This window comes from Colobus angolensis, unplaced genomic scaffold (genome assembly GCF_000951035.1).
Source record: "Colobus angolensis palliatus isolate OR3802 unplaced genomic scaffold, Cang.pa_1.0 Scaffold19, whole genome shotgun sequence".
NCBI lineage: Eukaryota > Metazoa > Chordata > Mammalia > Primates > Cercopithecidae > Colobus > Colobus angolensis.
Window position 1 is genome coordinate 7348162 of NW_012115043.1, and position 16194 is coordinate 7364355.

The 16194-nt window shown below is 41.1% G+C and overlaps 1 protein-coding gene across 2 annotated transcripts in view; it reads left to right on the top strand.

The window, feature by feature from the left end:
* CSNK1G1 (casein kinase 1, gamma 1) overlaps nt 1-16194 on the top strand; it is a 247336-nt gene that overhangs the window by 180777 nt on the left and 50365 nt on the right. For both annotated transcript variants that reach the window (XM_011940410.1, XM_011940411.1), the window contains exons 5-9: nt 3416-3567; nt 6017-6251; nt 12339-12424; nt 14918-15002; nt 15282-15430. In XM_011940410.1, the coding sequence (XP_011795800.1) occupies nt 3416-3567; nt 6017-6251; nt 12339-12424; nt 14918-15002; nt 15282-15430 (707 nt within the window). The remainder of the gene's footprint in view (nt 1-3415; nt 3568-6016; nt 6252-12338; nt 12425-14917; nt 15003-15281; nt 15431-16194) is intronic.

Here is a 16194-nt window from a genome sequence, read left to right on the forward strand (position 1 = left end):
CTGTAGTCCCAGCTACTCAGGAGGCTGAGGCAAGAGAATGGCTTGAACCCAGGAGGCGGAGGTTGCAGTAAGCTGAGATCATGCAACTACACTTCAGCCTGGGCAGCAGAGCAAGACTCTGAATAAAAAAAAAAAAAATAGAATTATACACTCATTTCTCCTTCCATCTCATTGGTCTTTCCTAATTGTCAAGGGAGGCTGGAGTTATAACTGGGCAAGTTGCTATTTGCAACAATTAGAAGTTCTGGGCCATGTGTGGTGGCTCATGCCTATAATAATAGCACTTTGGGAGGCCGAGTTGGGTGGGTCACTTGAGGTAAGGAGTTCAAGACCAGCCTGACCAGCAAGATGAAACTTCGTCTTTACTAAAAATACAAAAATTATCTGGGCATGGTGGCAGGTGCCTGTAATCTCAGCTACTCGGGAGGCTGAGGCAGGAGAAGGGCTTGAACCCAGGAGGCAGAGGTTGCAGTAAGCTGAGATCACGCCACTGCATTCCAGCCTCAGCAAAAGAGCAAGACTCTATCCCAAAAAAAAAAAAAAAAAAAAAGTTATGTTATTTTAAAAGAAGGGGAGGCTGGGCGTGGTGGCTCACACCTGTAATCCCAGCACTTTGGGAGGCCAAGGCAGGCGGATCACAAGGTCGGGAGATGGAGACCATGCTGGCCAACATGGTGAAATCCCATCTCTACTAAAAATTTAAAAATTAGCTGGATGTGGGTGACACATGCCTGTCAATCCCAGCTACTTGGGAGACTGAGGCGTGAGAATCACTTGAACTCAGGAGGTGAAGGTTGCATTGAGCCGAGATCGTGCCACTGCACTCCAGCCTGGTGACCGAGCGAGACTCTTATCTCAAAAAAAAAAAAAAAAAAGAAAAGAAAAGAAAAAAAGAAGGGGAGAGGCATCCCTGTAATCTCACTTTGGGAGGTCAAAGCAGGAGGATCAGTTGAGCCCAGAGATTCAAGACCAGCCTGGACAACATAGTGGGAGCTCATCTCTGGAAAAAATTTTAAAAAACTAGCCCAATGTGGTGGCTTGTGCCTGTACTCCCAGCTGTTTGGGAGTCTGGCCAACATGGGGAAACACTGGCCAACACCAGCCTGGCCAACATGGGGAAACACTGTCTCTACTAAAAATAGAAAAATTAGCTGGGCGTGGCGGTGTGCACCTGTAATCCCAGCTACTCAGGAGGCTGAGGCAGGAGAATGGCTTGAACTCGGGAGGCGGAGGTTGCAATGAGTTGAGATGACGCCAGTGCACTCCAGCCTGGGCTACAGAGTGAAACTCCATCTCAAAAAAAAAAAAAAAAAGACACTTCAAATTAAATCCTTTTCTCTTTTGGAGATAGGAAGAATCAAGACAACCACAAAAACAATTGAACAGATATTTGTTGAACTAGCAGGAGTAATGTATATTAGAGGATACAAGCTAGGAATAAACATATTTAAAGAAAATGTTCAAGTTGTTTAGGGCTTAGGCCATGCATGGTAGCTCAGGCCTGTAATCCCAGCACTTTGGGAGGCTAAGGCGGACAGATCACTTGAGGTCGGGAATTCGAGACCAGCCTGGCCAACATGGCGAAACCCTGTCTCTCCAAAAGATACAAAAAAAAATTGCTGGACACCATGCCTGTAATCTCAGCTACTTGGGAGACTGAGGCGCGAGAATTGCTTGAACCCAGGAGGCGGAGGTTACAGTGGGCCAAGATTGTGCCACTGTACTCCAGCCTGGGTGACAGAATGAGACTCTGTCTCAAAAAAAAAAAGTTGTTTAGGATTTGATGAATCAAGATAGACTAATACAATATATGAAATAGTTATTAATTCCAAATATGTGAGACCTATCCTTGAGAGAAGTATGTGTTAGATGTACATCTGCCTATATCCCACCCATAGAAATAAAAAGGGAATGGGGCCAGGCACAGTAGCTCATGCCTGTAATTCCAGCACTTTGGGAGGCAAAGGAGGGGATTGCTTGAGCTTGGGAGTTGTTCAGGACCAACCTGGGTAACATAGTGAGACCCCATCTCTACAAAAAATCAAAAACTTAGTCTGGTGTGGTAGAGCAAGCCTACAGTCCCAGCTGCTACTTGGGAGTCTGAGCTGGGAAGATCGCATTAGTCTGGGAGGCAGAGATTGCAGCGAGCCAAGATCTCACCACTGCACTCCAGCCTGGGTGACAGTGAGACCTTGTCTCAAGTTAAAACACTTAGAGGAAGAAGCAAACAATAATCTACAACATATTCAACTGCAGACCACTATATACATAAATGTGTGAGATGGGAATGTTTCTGCTCTGTGAAACCAGATAATTTTTTAAGTGTTCTGTAATCTTTTTTTTTTTGAGATGGAGTCTCGCTCTGTCACCCAGGCTGGAGTGCAGTGGCGCCATCTCAGCTCACTGCAACCTCCGCCTCCCGAGTTCAAACAATTCTCCTGCCTCAGCCTCCTGAGTAGCTGGGATTATAGGTGTGTACCACCACGCCCAGCTAATTTTTGTATTTTCAGTAGAGACAGGGTTTCACCATGTTGGCCAGGCTGGTCTCAAAACTCCTGACCACCTCGGCCTCCCAAGCCACCGCACCTGGCCTCTGTAATCTTATTTAATATCTACTATTCTCATGGTACCAGTTATATATTTAGTGAATGCCTCGTATTTACGATGCACTTTATAAAGGAAATTTATTCACAATTTGCCACTTAGGTGAAAAAGTCTGGATTTTGGCTTCTTAATAGCTATGAATTTCAGATGTGGGGAAAACCCAGCCTTGTGTTTTTTCCCCCTTTTCCTTTCATCAGTACTTATCAGCAACCAAACACTAAGTGTCTGTTGACTTTTCTCCAGCCGATAGAAAACAAAAAACTATAGAGACTCCCTGTGAAAAGAGGGCCAGTTGTGCTGGCCTGGGGCCAGGCTGCATTCTCTGTGACCTTGCCTTTTCAATCTGAGTTCTCCATAGGGCAACAGTTCCAAATAACCCATGTGGCTATGTCAGTAAGCATAGGGAGTGCTCATGAACCAGCTAACGTAACAAGTTCTGTTAGCTGGCCTTTGAGCTCAGTGAGCCATCCTTTGAGCCTTTTACGATACTGCACTTTCAGGCATCCTTTTGGGAAGATCTAATGGATCAGGGACCGTTCTCTGTCTTATAGCAGTGGAAATGTTTTTGGCACTGTGGTATTAAATAACTACTCATTTGAACATATTATGCAATGACTTAGCCTTTCCCATCATTATTAGTTCCCATTGAAGCTGTTGTGCTCAGTTTAAGTTTCCAGTAGGGACTATGAAAGAAAATAGAAATCTCACAAATTGTACTTTTAAAAATATTTTATTCAGTGCTAATACCGTTATCTCATATTTTGGCTTTTGTGTCTCCCACTATATACCCCCATTTCCCCTCTGCTTTCAGGTGAAGGTCTCCCACAGGTGTATTACTTTGGACCATGTGGGAAATATAATGCCATGGTGCTGGAGCTCCTTGGCCCTAGCTTGGAGGACTTGTTTGACCTCTGTGACCGAACATTTACTTTGAAGACGGTGTTAATGATAGCCATTCAGTTGGTAAGTTGGAATTGCTATTCTAGAAGAGAATAGGCTGGTTCCTCAGCCACATCCTTGTGGGCCTTTTGGTGATTTACTAACCATAGCGACACATCAAGAATTAGTATTCACAGGCTTGATGGCATTCTGGGAAGTTGGCTGGGGCAAAAAGGGTAAATTCAGAGAAGTCACACTACATCTGCAATTTGCTCTATTTTAAGACTTTGCACCTTGGAGCAATGCTCTGCCCTTAACTGAAGAGGAAGTATATAATTTAGATTAGGGGAAAAGAGGACGATTAGATAGAGTTGTAAAAATGTGAATAATTTTTTCGATTTTGTTTTGTTTTGTTTTTCGTTTGTGAGACAGGGTTTCTGTCTCCCAGGCTAGAGTGCAGTAGCATGATCATAGCTCACTGAAACCTCGAACTCCTAGGCTCAAGCGATTCTCCTGCCTCAGCCTCTGCAGCAGCTAGAACTGCAGGTGCCATGCCAGCTCATTTTTTAAAAAAATGTTGTGGAGACAGGCTCCCACTATGTTGTCCAGGCTGGTCTGAACTCCTGGTCTCAACTGGTCCTCCCACCTCTGCCTCCCAATGTGCTAGGATTACAGGCATGAACCACTGCACCCAGCCTATTTATGTGTTTTAAATATAGCTGTAAGGTTTTGTCATGTCCTATCTCTCCCTTCAGTGTTGCAACCAAGAAAATATTGACTATATAACCCATTGCACTAACACTCAGATTCACAGTTGTGTGACCAGGAATTTGCGGTAGTTCTCTGGCCTCCAGTTCTCTCAGAGACAAATTTCAGCTGAAGAGGCAGCTCTTGTAGCGCCTACCAAATTACACCCCAGTGTAATACCAGTTTAATAAGCAGTTCCTACAGTTCCTTTGAGAAGTTTGACACAAGCCCTTTGGGGAAGGATGCAAATATATCTTCATTTGTTTGAAATGTTAATGGTCTCTCCCACTGTCCTATAAAAATTTGGAAATGTTAGATAATTGACTTTGACTTTTGAGCCCCAAAATCAAATATCTGAGTTTCTCTTTCTCTACTAAAAGTTAGTAGAAAAGGGCTGGGCACGGTGGCTCATGCCTGTAATCCCAGCACTTTGGGAGGCCGAGGCGGACGAATCACGAGGTCAGGAGATTGAGACCATCCTGGCTAACACGATGAAACCCCATCTCTACTAAAATATAAAAAATTAGTCAGGCATGGTGGTGGGCGCCTGTGGGCCCAGCAACTTGGCGGGCTGAGGCAGAAGAATGGTGTGAACTTGGGAGGTGGAGCTTGCAGTGAGCCGAGATCGCACCACTGCACTCCAGCCTGGGAGACAGAGTGAGACTCTGTCTCCAAAAGAAAAAAAAAAAGTTACTAGAAAAGCTTAGTAGACAGAAATACTTAATAAAATTTGAAATACTCTTATGACTATTATTTTTTATTATATTTAACTTAACATAAAAACTGTAGCCCTGGCCAGCATGGTGGCTCATGTCTATAATCCCAGCACCTTGGGAGGCTGAGGTGGGAGGATCACTTGAGGCCAAGAGTTTGAGACCAACCTAGGCAACATAGACCCCATCTCTATAAAAATAATCTTAAAATAAGTTTAAAACAACAACAAGAATGAACTGTTTTGGTCAGGCACGGTGGCTCATGCCTGTAATCCTAGCACTTTGGGAGGCTGAGGAGGGCGGATCACCCAAGGTCAGGAGTTTGAGACCAGCGTGCCAACATGGTGAAACCTTGTCTCTACTAAAAATACAAAAATTAGCCAGGCATGGTAGCACGTGCCTGTAATCCCAGCTACCCGGGAGGCCGAGGCACGAGAATTGCTGGAACCCAGGAGGCTGAGGCTGCACTCCACCCTGGGTGACAGAGCAAGACTCCATCTCAAAAAATAATAATATAATAACAACAATAATAATAATGAACTGTTTCCCTGTCTCTGCTGTTAATTAGCTATGTGCTGTCAGTCCAGTATTAACTTCTCTGAGCCTCACAACATCGAAAGTTGGGTTGGGTAGTCTTGTCCAACTAAGGATAGGAAGATGTGGGCAGAACGTGAATGTGGCAGTGGCATTTGTCTCAAAGGTCACCAACAGTTTGATATCGTACCTGGGAATACTTCTTTTCTCTCAAATGCTTAATTTTATGAAGTAGCATATAAACAACTAATTTCATTCATCATTTGCAAATTGTGACATTATGAGGTAAAATTTAGCTATCATTTTAGCAGACCTGTACTATCTCACTTTCTTTTCCTAGTCTTGATATTTGTTATGTACATACTTATAACAAAATATTTTTTTTGTTTACAAGTCAGTGAAGTGACTCTGGGTGATGAAAGGAGATGAATTTTACGTTATTTCAGTAATTAAAACCTTGGTCTCGTTAAAGAAAATGTTTTGATGTATTTTCCTAATATACTTCTTTAGAGTATTTCCATCATTTGTTTGTCTTTTAGCTTTCTCGAATGGAATATGTACACTCAAAGAACCTCATTTACCGAGATGTCAAGCCAGAGAACTTCCTGATTGGTCGACAAGGCAATAAGAAAGAACATGTTATACACATTATAGACTTTGGACTGGCCAAGGAATACATTGACCCCGAAACCAAAAAACACATACCTTATAGGGAACACAAAAGTTTAACTGGAACTGCAAGATATATGTCTATCAACACGCATCTTGGCAAAGGTGTGTTTTTTTCTGTTCCATGAAAGGGGCGAGTCATTAGAACAGTTTATTATTCCTGTAACACTTATATCGTCATTGTGCATTACAACTTGTGGTTTTTATTGCTTCACAAGGTTAAGTGATTTTTATATATGAGAAGTTGAGATGGTAAGTTAATGACTTTTCAAAGACTCCTATAGACTATGCATAGGTTCTTAATTCTTTACACTGTGCTTCCAAATGTTTAGTTTCTGAGCAGTGTGAGTACTTGAATTGTTGTAGAAAGAGGATAGCATTTTAGTGAATTTAGTAATGAATTTGGTATTTACTTATGTATGACCCCATTTATGACAGTCCTGAAAAGGACATCAGGCTGGGTCAGCAGTGGGGAAGAGCGCCTCACTAAAAATGGAGTAGACTTCTGTTCACTGCACATAGTTCTGCACAGAAGTCTTCAAGGAAGAGCTTTTGTCTTATTCAGTGAAAATATGCTTGGTTTCCCATTAGTCTTGCATTTTACTCAGGATAAACAACTTGCACAAATGTTGTTAAATGCTCTAATCAAGGCAGAAGACCTTACCTGTGAGGAACTATTCCAAGGGGGAGAGTATTTGTCAGAGAAGCCTAAGGAACAGTGGGGAGTCCAAGCAGGCAGAGCCCTGGGCTTTTCTGCTTCAAAAAAGCCTCCCTTTTTTATGTTTCATATATTGGGCTTCCATGGAAGCCTCTATTTGGAGAAAAGACTCCTAGGTGATTGAAAAAAAGCATGTTTGAAAATCAACATTCTAGAGAGTACACAGGCAGAATATTCTCAGATTCCATACTCCTAGACAGAAATAATTATAAAATATTCTTAAATATTAATGAACCACTGCACACTAAGATGTATTTATTTCATTTATTTATTTATTTTTTTGAGATGGAGTCTCACTCTGTCACCCAGGCTGGAGTGCAGTCGTGCAGTCTCAGCCCACTGCAACCTCTGCCTCCCGGGTTCAAGCAGTTCTCCTCCCTTAGCCTCCCGAGTAGCTGGGATTACAGGCATGCACCACCACACCTAGCTAATTTTTTTATTTTTAGTAGAGACGGGATTTCACCATGTTAGCCGGGATGGTCTTGAGCTCCTGACCTCAAGTGATCCACCTGCCTTGACCTCCCAAAGTGCTGGGATTACAGGTGTGAGCCACTGTGCCTAGCATATTTTTTTTTATTTTTAGAGACAGAATCTCACTCTCACTCAGGCTGGAGTGCAGCAGTGTGATCATAGCTCACTATAACCTCAATCACCTGAGCTGGAGAGATCTTTCTGAGCCTCCTCTGTAGCTAGGGCTATTGGTGTATGCCATCATGTCCAGCTAACTTTTAAATTTTTCTGTAGAGACAGAGTCTCACTGTGTTCCCCAGGCTGGTCTCAAACTCCTGGTTTCAAGAGATCCTGTTGCCTCAGCCTCTCAGCACGATGGGATTATAGATGTGAGCCACCGTGCCTGGCCTGCACTTTAATAAGTATTTTAAAGACTAATGTAATATCTACTAAGTAGCCTCATTGAGTAAACTACACAGGTTATTCACCTGAGGAATTCAAGTGATAGTGAAGAGTAAAAAATGGCATTACAGAGTAGTATGATACAATTTGATTTGAAATTATGATATTATCAGGATTTTTTCAGTAACCACATGGAAATCCTCACTTAAATAAATGTAATACTTTAAAATTAGACTAGAAGTCATCTGGCACTTATTATCAGTGTTACTATGGACAAGTTACTTAATCTCACTGAAACTCCTCTGTAAAATGAGGGTAAAGCTTCACAGGGATATTTTAAGGGTTGAATGGATAATATATGTGAAAGCACCATGTCTGACTTAGGTCTCTTGCATAGTGCTTAGCATCCCCTTCTTCCTTCATAATGACAAGTAATTTTCCATTTTACAAGGAAACAAAAACTGTATCTTAAATAATAAACTTATGATTGTGTGGTTTAACTGACAAACTCTAGAAGTTGTTTTAATGCCCGCTTCTGGGCTCAGCCATTTGTGTACTAATTTTATTGTTCTTAAGAGGAAAGACAAGAACAGACAAGGGATGGGTGTTCATGTTGTGTTTGTATAAGATAAAGAGTAATGGTTAAGAAAAAGTATGCAAATCCTGGCTCTCTTACTTAATACTATGTAATTTTGATCCAATAACCTTCTTCACTTAGCCTTGGTTATCTCGTGTATGAAATGGATATGATATTTATGCCTGTAATATATGGTTCTGTGAGATAATGTATGTAAAATGTTTAGCATAATGCCTTATAATTACAGTCCATATTGTAATTATCCTGTTTGTTATTTATTCAACAAAATCTGTTTTAAGCATCTACTGTGCATCAGACTGTTTCATCTCTTGGTGTACTGCCATTCCTGCCGGAACTTTTGAGTTTACCCCCAGACTTGGCTTACTGAGTACCAGAGTTTTTCAGATCAAATCTAACCTGTCATCATATTTTGTATTCTCCACATTACAGAGAATACATACAGAAAGTTGTCACTGCTTTTTAAACCCTTTCCCATGCCTCAAACGATAGAGGCCTTTGTAGGAACTCTAATGCTATTGGTTTTTAAATGTGTTGCATTTTTTGTGTTGCAATGAAGAAGAGACTGGGATGTGTGTTTTCAAATGGCTTTGGGAAAATCACTTCTTAGTTTTATGGAGGAGGAGAACAAGAGAAGAATCCTCCTAAACTTTACATTAGTTGCCACATCAGAGTAGCCACACTTAGTCCATTTTGTGTTGCTGTAAAGGAATACCTCAGGCTGGGTCATTTTATAAAGAAAAGACATTTAAATTTGACTTAGAGTTCTGCAGGCTGTACAAGAAGCATGGCACTGGCATCTGCATTTGGTGAGGGCCTCAGGGACTTCATGCTGCTTCCACTCATGGTGTAAGGGGAAGGGGAGCAGCCAGCATGTGCAGATCACATGGGGAAGGGGGTGCTAGGCTCTTCTCACCAACCTGCTTTCTTGGGAACTCATCCCTAAGGGAGGTCATTAATCAATTAATGAGGGATCTACCCCCATGACCCAGACACCTTCCATTTGGCCCAGCTTTGAACATTGGGATCAAATTTCAATGTGAGGTTTGTGTGTGTTGGGGGGTCCGGGGAAAGACAGAAATCCATTACCATAGCAGCCACGTTTCCACTGATTAAGCCGTGACTGAGACAGCCCAATTTATATTATTTAATGGTTGAAATTAGGGTGAGAACACTGGGTTGCCTTGCCCCCTGCCTTCAACAAATATATTTAACCTAAAATCAGGGATGTTATGCATGTAAACCAAGCACACCTTTCTGATTGGATGAAAGCACACCTTTCAGCCAATCAGAACTGAAGAATTTTGTGTCCTGCTGGTCTCACTGGTATTGGAAACCTTTCTTCTTTGAAAATGAATATATTCTGCATGAAGAAATGAGGGCATGTAGAAATAATGAATTGGACAAGTGTGGAGTGTTCAAAGTCATATGAAAATAAAGCATGGCTGGTGATTTAGGTACCCTTATTTTAGGTACCTTATTTAGGTACCCTTATTTAAATACCCTTCCTGATTTAGGAACCCTTATTTTTCCTATTGTCCCATATTCTACAGTTCTTTTTCATAGTTCTCAGGATTTGAAAAGTTACTTTATTACTTATTCCAGTGAGTTTAAAAAATTTTTTAATCTCATAATTTATTTTGCTGTGAAATCTGTTTTCTGTAGGCCTGATCAATATTGAAAATGTGGAGAGTTTTGCCCTCTAGTGCTCAGCTATCTAAAATTCAAACATTTGTCCAGTGAATTTTTAATAACCAAGGGGCCTCTTGTTACAGGAAGTGGATATAAAAATGGAGAGGCGATGAGTGGGTGTGATACAGTATGAGAAACTGCAGAGTCGTTTTTCTATCTGCCCTGCTTTGTGGGAGGCCTCCACTCATTCTCCTTGTTCTTTTCTCTGTTTCATTTGTGCATCTTTAGATTCTGTCAACAAACTGTTTTTGTATAACTGCTTTTTTGTTTTCAATTGTGAATATTTTATTACACACCAGACAAGTCATATAGACAAAGGATTCTGATGGTCGTGCTGTTTTATTTCATTATTTTTAAGATTGTTTCAATTGATGTATACCAACTCGGTTTTATGTTATTTATCTCTGTCAGGGTACCCCTCCTTTCCATTAGTAACCATCTTTTTACAACCTCCATCAAATCGCTATTTTAAAAGTTGCCGTTTCTTTCTTCATCTACCCTGTAGACTACTATTCTTTTTCATGCAAATTTCCTATAATTTAAGGCAGTAGTTAAACATGTTGCACTTCTGTATTTTCAGTTAGCTGAGTGGCTTTCTCTGGCTGTCTTGGGTTTTACTTTCTGTACAAAGAAAGCACAATCAAGTTGAAGGTAGCCTCTTAGTCTTGCTTCTGTCGTTTATTCTGATAAAGCCCTAAACTTGATTCTGAAAAATAAACACATAAAATGTCTGAGATGGGCCAGGTGTGGTGGCTCACAACTGTAGTCCCAGCACTTTGGGAGGGCAAGGCTGGTTGATTGCTTGACTGGCCCAGGACTTTAAGACCAGCCTGGGCAACATGGCAAAACCCAGTCTGTATAAAAAATACAAAAAGTAGCCGGGGTGATAGTAGTGGTGGTGCATGCCTGTAGTCCCAGCTAGTCAGGAAGCTGAGGTGGGAGGATCACTTGAGCCCAGGAGGGCGAGGCTGCAGTGTCCAAGATCATGCTACTGCACTCTAGCCTAGGCAACAGAGTAGTAAGACCTTGTCTCAAAAAAAAAAAAAAAAAAAAAGAGTCTGAGACTAAACCATAATTGGCAAATTCAAAATGAATGCATGGGCTGGGTGCAGTGACTCACATGAGTAATCCCACAGTGTGGGAGGCTGATATATTAGGTTTGCTTGAGGCCAGTAGTTTGAGACCAGCCATAGCAAGACCCCATCTTCACAAAAAATAAAAATAAATAAATTAGCCAAGTGTCGTTCCACACACTTAGATTCCTAGCTACTCAGCTAAGGCAGAAGGGTCCCTTGGGCTCAGGAATTTGAGGCTGCAGTGAGCCATGATCACAACACTGCACTCCAGCCTAGGCAACAGAGCAAGGACTCTGTCTTTAAGAAAGAAGAAAAAAGAAACGAAGGCGTGTACTACTTAGATTCTGTCTAACAAAGAATGTGTAGGATGTTTTCCGAGATGAAGCTGCAGTTTTGTGTTAACTGTTTTGCAGTTCTTTGTCATCTTCACCTTCCCAATTAAAAGGAGAGAAAAACCCAGCAACTTGTTTTAGATACGCTTCCAGAATGCAGGGACTTTGGTTTTTTGTTTTATTTTGTTTTGGGATGAGATCTCATTATGTTGCCCAGGCTTATCTTGAACTCCTGGGCCGTAGCGATCCTCTTACTTCAGCCTCTTAAGTAGCTGGGACTACAGATGTGTGCAGCCTTACCCATCTAATTTTGAGGGGACCTTAGTAATAAATTTTAAAATGTTTTTGAGGTTATAGGACATGGTACAAATTGAATGGGAGCCAAGAGAGTATGTACTGATGTTCATTGATATGAAACTGAATTTTAAGTATTAATTTTTATGATGAATAAAAAGCACTTGGCATATTTGCTAGGCATTTTGCAGCTTGTATCTTTGCAGGCCTAGCCAGAATGGACTGTTTTAACAGTTTGGGTTGCTTAATCTGCTACTCAGTCCGTGGTGGTAACTAAAGGGTAATTGTAGCCCATATACTGGAAATAACATTTCATTAAAATTTTATCACTTTCAGGAAGGTGACAGCATTGAGCGAGGGGTGGTAATTCGCTGTTTAGTGATTTGCGCTTGGTTTTAATTCAGGATTTGCTCTTTTCTCTTGATATTTACTTACCATCAACAGATCTAGACAAAGGAAGTACACATTGGTTTGAGGTTTTGATCTAAAATACTATCCTTGGTTTAAATATACAAGTAATGAGTAAGCAGAGCCTTTCCAGAGCCGAAGGGTTTCTGAAGGGATTACTTGGTTTTGAACCTTTTTCTGCTGTAATAACTGCAAACATAATGTGTGATCTGTCTTCCCTTTTAGAGCAAAGCCGGAGAGATGATTTGGAAGCCCTAGGCCATATGTTCATGTATTTCCTTCGAGGCAGCCTCCCCTGGCAAGGACTCAAGGTAGTGTTCAGTGGAGGGCTTTGTTTCTATGCTCAGTTGTTAATGAAGAGGCCTCTGGCTTCATGTTTTTAAGAAATGCATAGAGGGCTGGCCGGATGTGGTGGCTCATGCCTATAATCCCAGCACTTGGGGAGGCTGGGGTGGGAGAATTGCTTGAGTCCAGGAGTTTGAGATCAGCAACCTAGTGAGACCCCATCTCTATTTAAAGATAAATAAATATTTTTTAAAACAACACACAAAAAGGATTATTGATTATGGAGATAAGAAACAAGGACTAGTTACATTAGTCTACATTATAAATGCTCTCCTGGCTCTAGAAACTGTTTTGTTCACTGTTTGTCTTCCCTTTCTTAATTTTTCCTTGTTTTTGGATTTTCCATGATCTTTTCTCTCATTTCCTCCCAGCCTTGACAGTGCTGCTTTTCTCTCTGTGTTGGTATTCCTCCTCCACTACCATTATGTAGCAGGAGGAGTGTTCCCAGTATGTAAGGGAATTTCTGGAACAAATTGTTGACAACAGCTGCTATACATTTTACCAGAAAGGCCAGCAGGCTGTGCTCCTTAGGAAAACTTAGAAAATATTTGTTTATCCTATGTAGGCTAAGAACTCACCTGAACTAAAATGAAAATCCAGGTTTAATATTGCTGTTCAAGTGTATTATTGAATAAATGCCTATTCAGACAATAGCTATTCATTGCAAAATGTGTAAAGTTTAAATAGCTTTCCTTAGGTAGGTGTCAGTACAGTGGTTACATGTCAGTTTACTATGATAATTATGAGCATTATCATTACTCTGTGCATTTGGCTGTTTGACTAGGAAATGGTAAGCTTCTAACCCCTTGTAAGTCCCATTAGTATTTTGTGAGACTTTTTTTTTTAGACAGAGTTTTGCTGTTTCCCAAGCTGGAGTACAGTGGTGCAATCTTGGCTCACTGCAACCTCCACCTCCCAAGTTCCAGCGGTTCTCCCACCTCAGCCTCCTGAGTAATTGGGATTACAGGTGCACGCCACCACGCCCAGCTAATTTTTTGGGTTTTTCTTGAGACGGACTCTGGCTTTGTTGCCCAGGCTGGAGTGCAGTGATCTCAGCTCACTGCAACCTCCGCCTCCTGGGTTCAAGCAATTCTCCTGTCTCAGCCTCCTGAGTAGCTGGGACTATAGGCACATGCCACCACGCCTGGCTAATTTTTGTATTTTTATTAGAGATGGGGTTTCACCATATTGGCCAGGCTGGTCTCAAGCTCCTGACCTCGTGATCCGCCTGCTTCGGCCTCTCAAAGTGCTAGGATTACAGGCGTGAGCCATCGCGCCTGGCCCAAGACATATTTTTTGGTTGTAATTTATTTCCTCCCAGCCTTGACAGTGCTGCTTTTCTCTCTGTGTTGGTATTCCTCCTCCTAACATATTAACATATCCTTCCTAACATATTAACATAATAATATGTTAATATTTCAACATATTAACATGGAAAGAAACTTAATCAGTAGTTTGGGGTACTCCTACATCCCATCTTCCAGAAAGGCAGGGTGGTTCATTTTGCTGTAGGCTTTCTAGAATACTGTCCTAAAACGTAAGACTTCTACCCATTGCCTTTTAGATTTTATTTCTTCACTCTTAAATTCCTCTCCTGTTATATACATCTTCTCATTGATGTTTATAGCTTTCAAATAGAGTTTCATGTCAAACTTGGTCATCATACAGCCAAACAATGCATTAGTGTATTATTAATTGCTTGAAACTCTCTCGTCCATAAATCATTTTAGTGGTAGTTGTAGACCTAACATTTCTCCTACTCACTTCAGAACACTATTGCTTAAGTCTGAGTGCAGCAAGCTAGGTAAAGCCTGACAAGAATTCCCTAGGAGCCCACTGTTGGTCCAGGGTTCAGAAGCCCTCTGGCTATAGCTCTGAGCATACCAGACTTGGGCTGCTTTTGAGATACTGACATACACCAACTCTGTTAGCCATGGCTGTACCATGGACAACTTTTTTCCCTCTGGAAGCACGTTGTTGAAAGACATTTTTCAGTTACTGTTTTTTGTTGTTATTGTTCCAAGTCTCTAGATATATGTAGTAGAATTACTTATCTGTTTCCCCCACCTGGATTAGCAATACTTTTTAGAGCTCATCTAAGAGAGAATGCTGAATCACATTGAATTATGGTGGCCATGGGAGATTACTAAGCTTCTGCAATTTTGAAAATATTGCCACATAATATTGTTATTTTCTTATCCTAGCCACTCATCCATTGTATCTGGTGGTGTTTATCTGAGACAACTAAATATTTTCACAAGTAAAATTTTCCAGAACACAGCAGATGTTTGTATATATCTAAATATATAATTTCTACTACATTTCTTATTTGTGTTAGAAAAAAATCAAGACCAATAAATACTGTGAATTTGAGTGAAACAACCATTGTGTCCAAAAACATATTGAATCTCCCATGCTTAGGACATCTTTTCAAATAACTTTCTCTTTACTCTCTACAGGCTGACACGTTAAAAGAGAGATATCAAAAAATTGGTGACACCAAAAGGAATACTCCCATTGAAGCTCTCTGTGAAAACTTTCCAGGTGGGATGCTAAAAAGACATTCCAGTCAGTGTGACTGAGCTTTGAAAGTAGATAGAGTCCATGACTGGGTATCTCTAGATAAGGGTGCTGTTTAGGTAATTAACATTTCCTTTTGTGATACAGACCAAAGTAGGTTTTATCGCTTTTATTTTGTCTGTAAAGAAAACATCAGTGTTAAATTGTCTGTATAAATAACCCCTTTGTGGCCCAGTACTTCCCCACAACCACTATGGAAAGCATTCAGCTAATGAGCAGGGCCTTTCATCTCTTTCCTGACAGAGGAGATGGCAACCTACCTTCGATATGTCAGGCGATTGGACTTCTTTGAAAAACCTGATTATGAGTATTTACGGACCCTCTTCACAGATCTCTTTGAAAAGAAAGGCTACACCTTTGACTATGCCTATGATTGGGTTGGGAGACCTATTGTAAGTATCCTTTTTTTTTTTTACCTCATTACCTCCTTTCTCCAACCAGCACTGCCTCATGCCTTTACTTGTCACTCTTCCTGCTTGAATCTTTAGTAAAAATATTCCTTTGATTATAGACTATATATTTACCAGCCTTGTCTGGGTGTTGCCATAGGTTGCTCTTACTTGTTCAGAAGTAGGTAGGAGTTATGTATTTTTTCCTAGTGATATAGGAAGATAATACCTTGTATGTCCTAAGATAACAGAATTTAAGCCCAGTTTTTAGAAGAAGTTTCATTTGAATGATTCAGAAGTTGTTTTGTTTGTTTTGTTTTGTTTTGTTTTTCAGAGAGTCTTGCTGTCGCCCAGGCTGGAGTGCAATGGCGCCAGTCTCGGCTCAATGCAACCTCTGACTCCTGGGTTCAAGCAATTCTCCTGCCTCAGCCTCTCAAGTAGCTGGGATTGTAGGCATGTACCACTACACCTGAGTAATTTTTATATTTTTAGCAGAGACGGGGTTTTGCCATGTTGGCCAGGCTGATCTCAAACTCCTGACCTGAGGTGATCTGCCCGCCTCGGCCTCCAAAAGTGCTGGGATTACAGGCATGAGCCACCATGCCCGGCCCCATGATTCAGAAGTTGATGCCACATACACTGTTAATGTACTTGACCTTTGTAGGAGTGGAACCCAGCATCATAGGAAGCTTTTGAATTTGTTATTCCGGTCAGGGGTTCACAGGGCCAAACGGATACCACTGGAGGATTTTTTTTTTTTTTTTTTT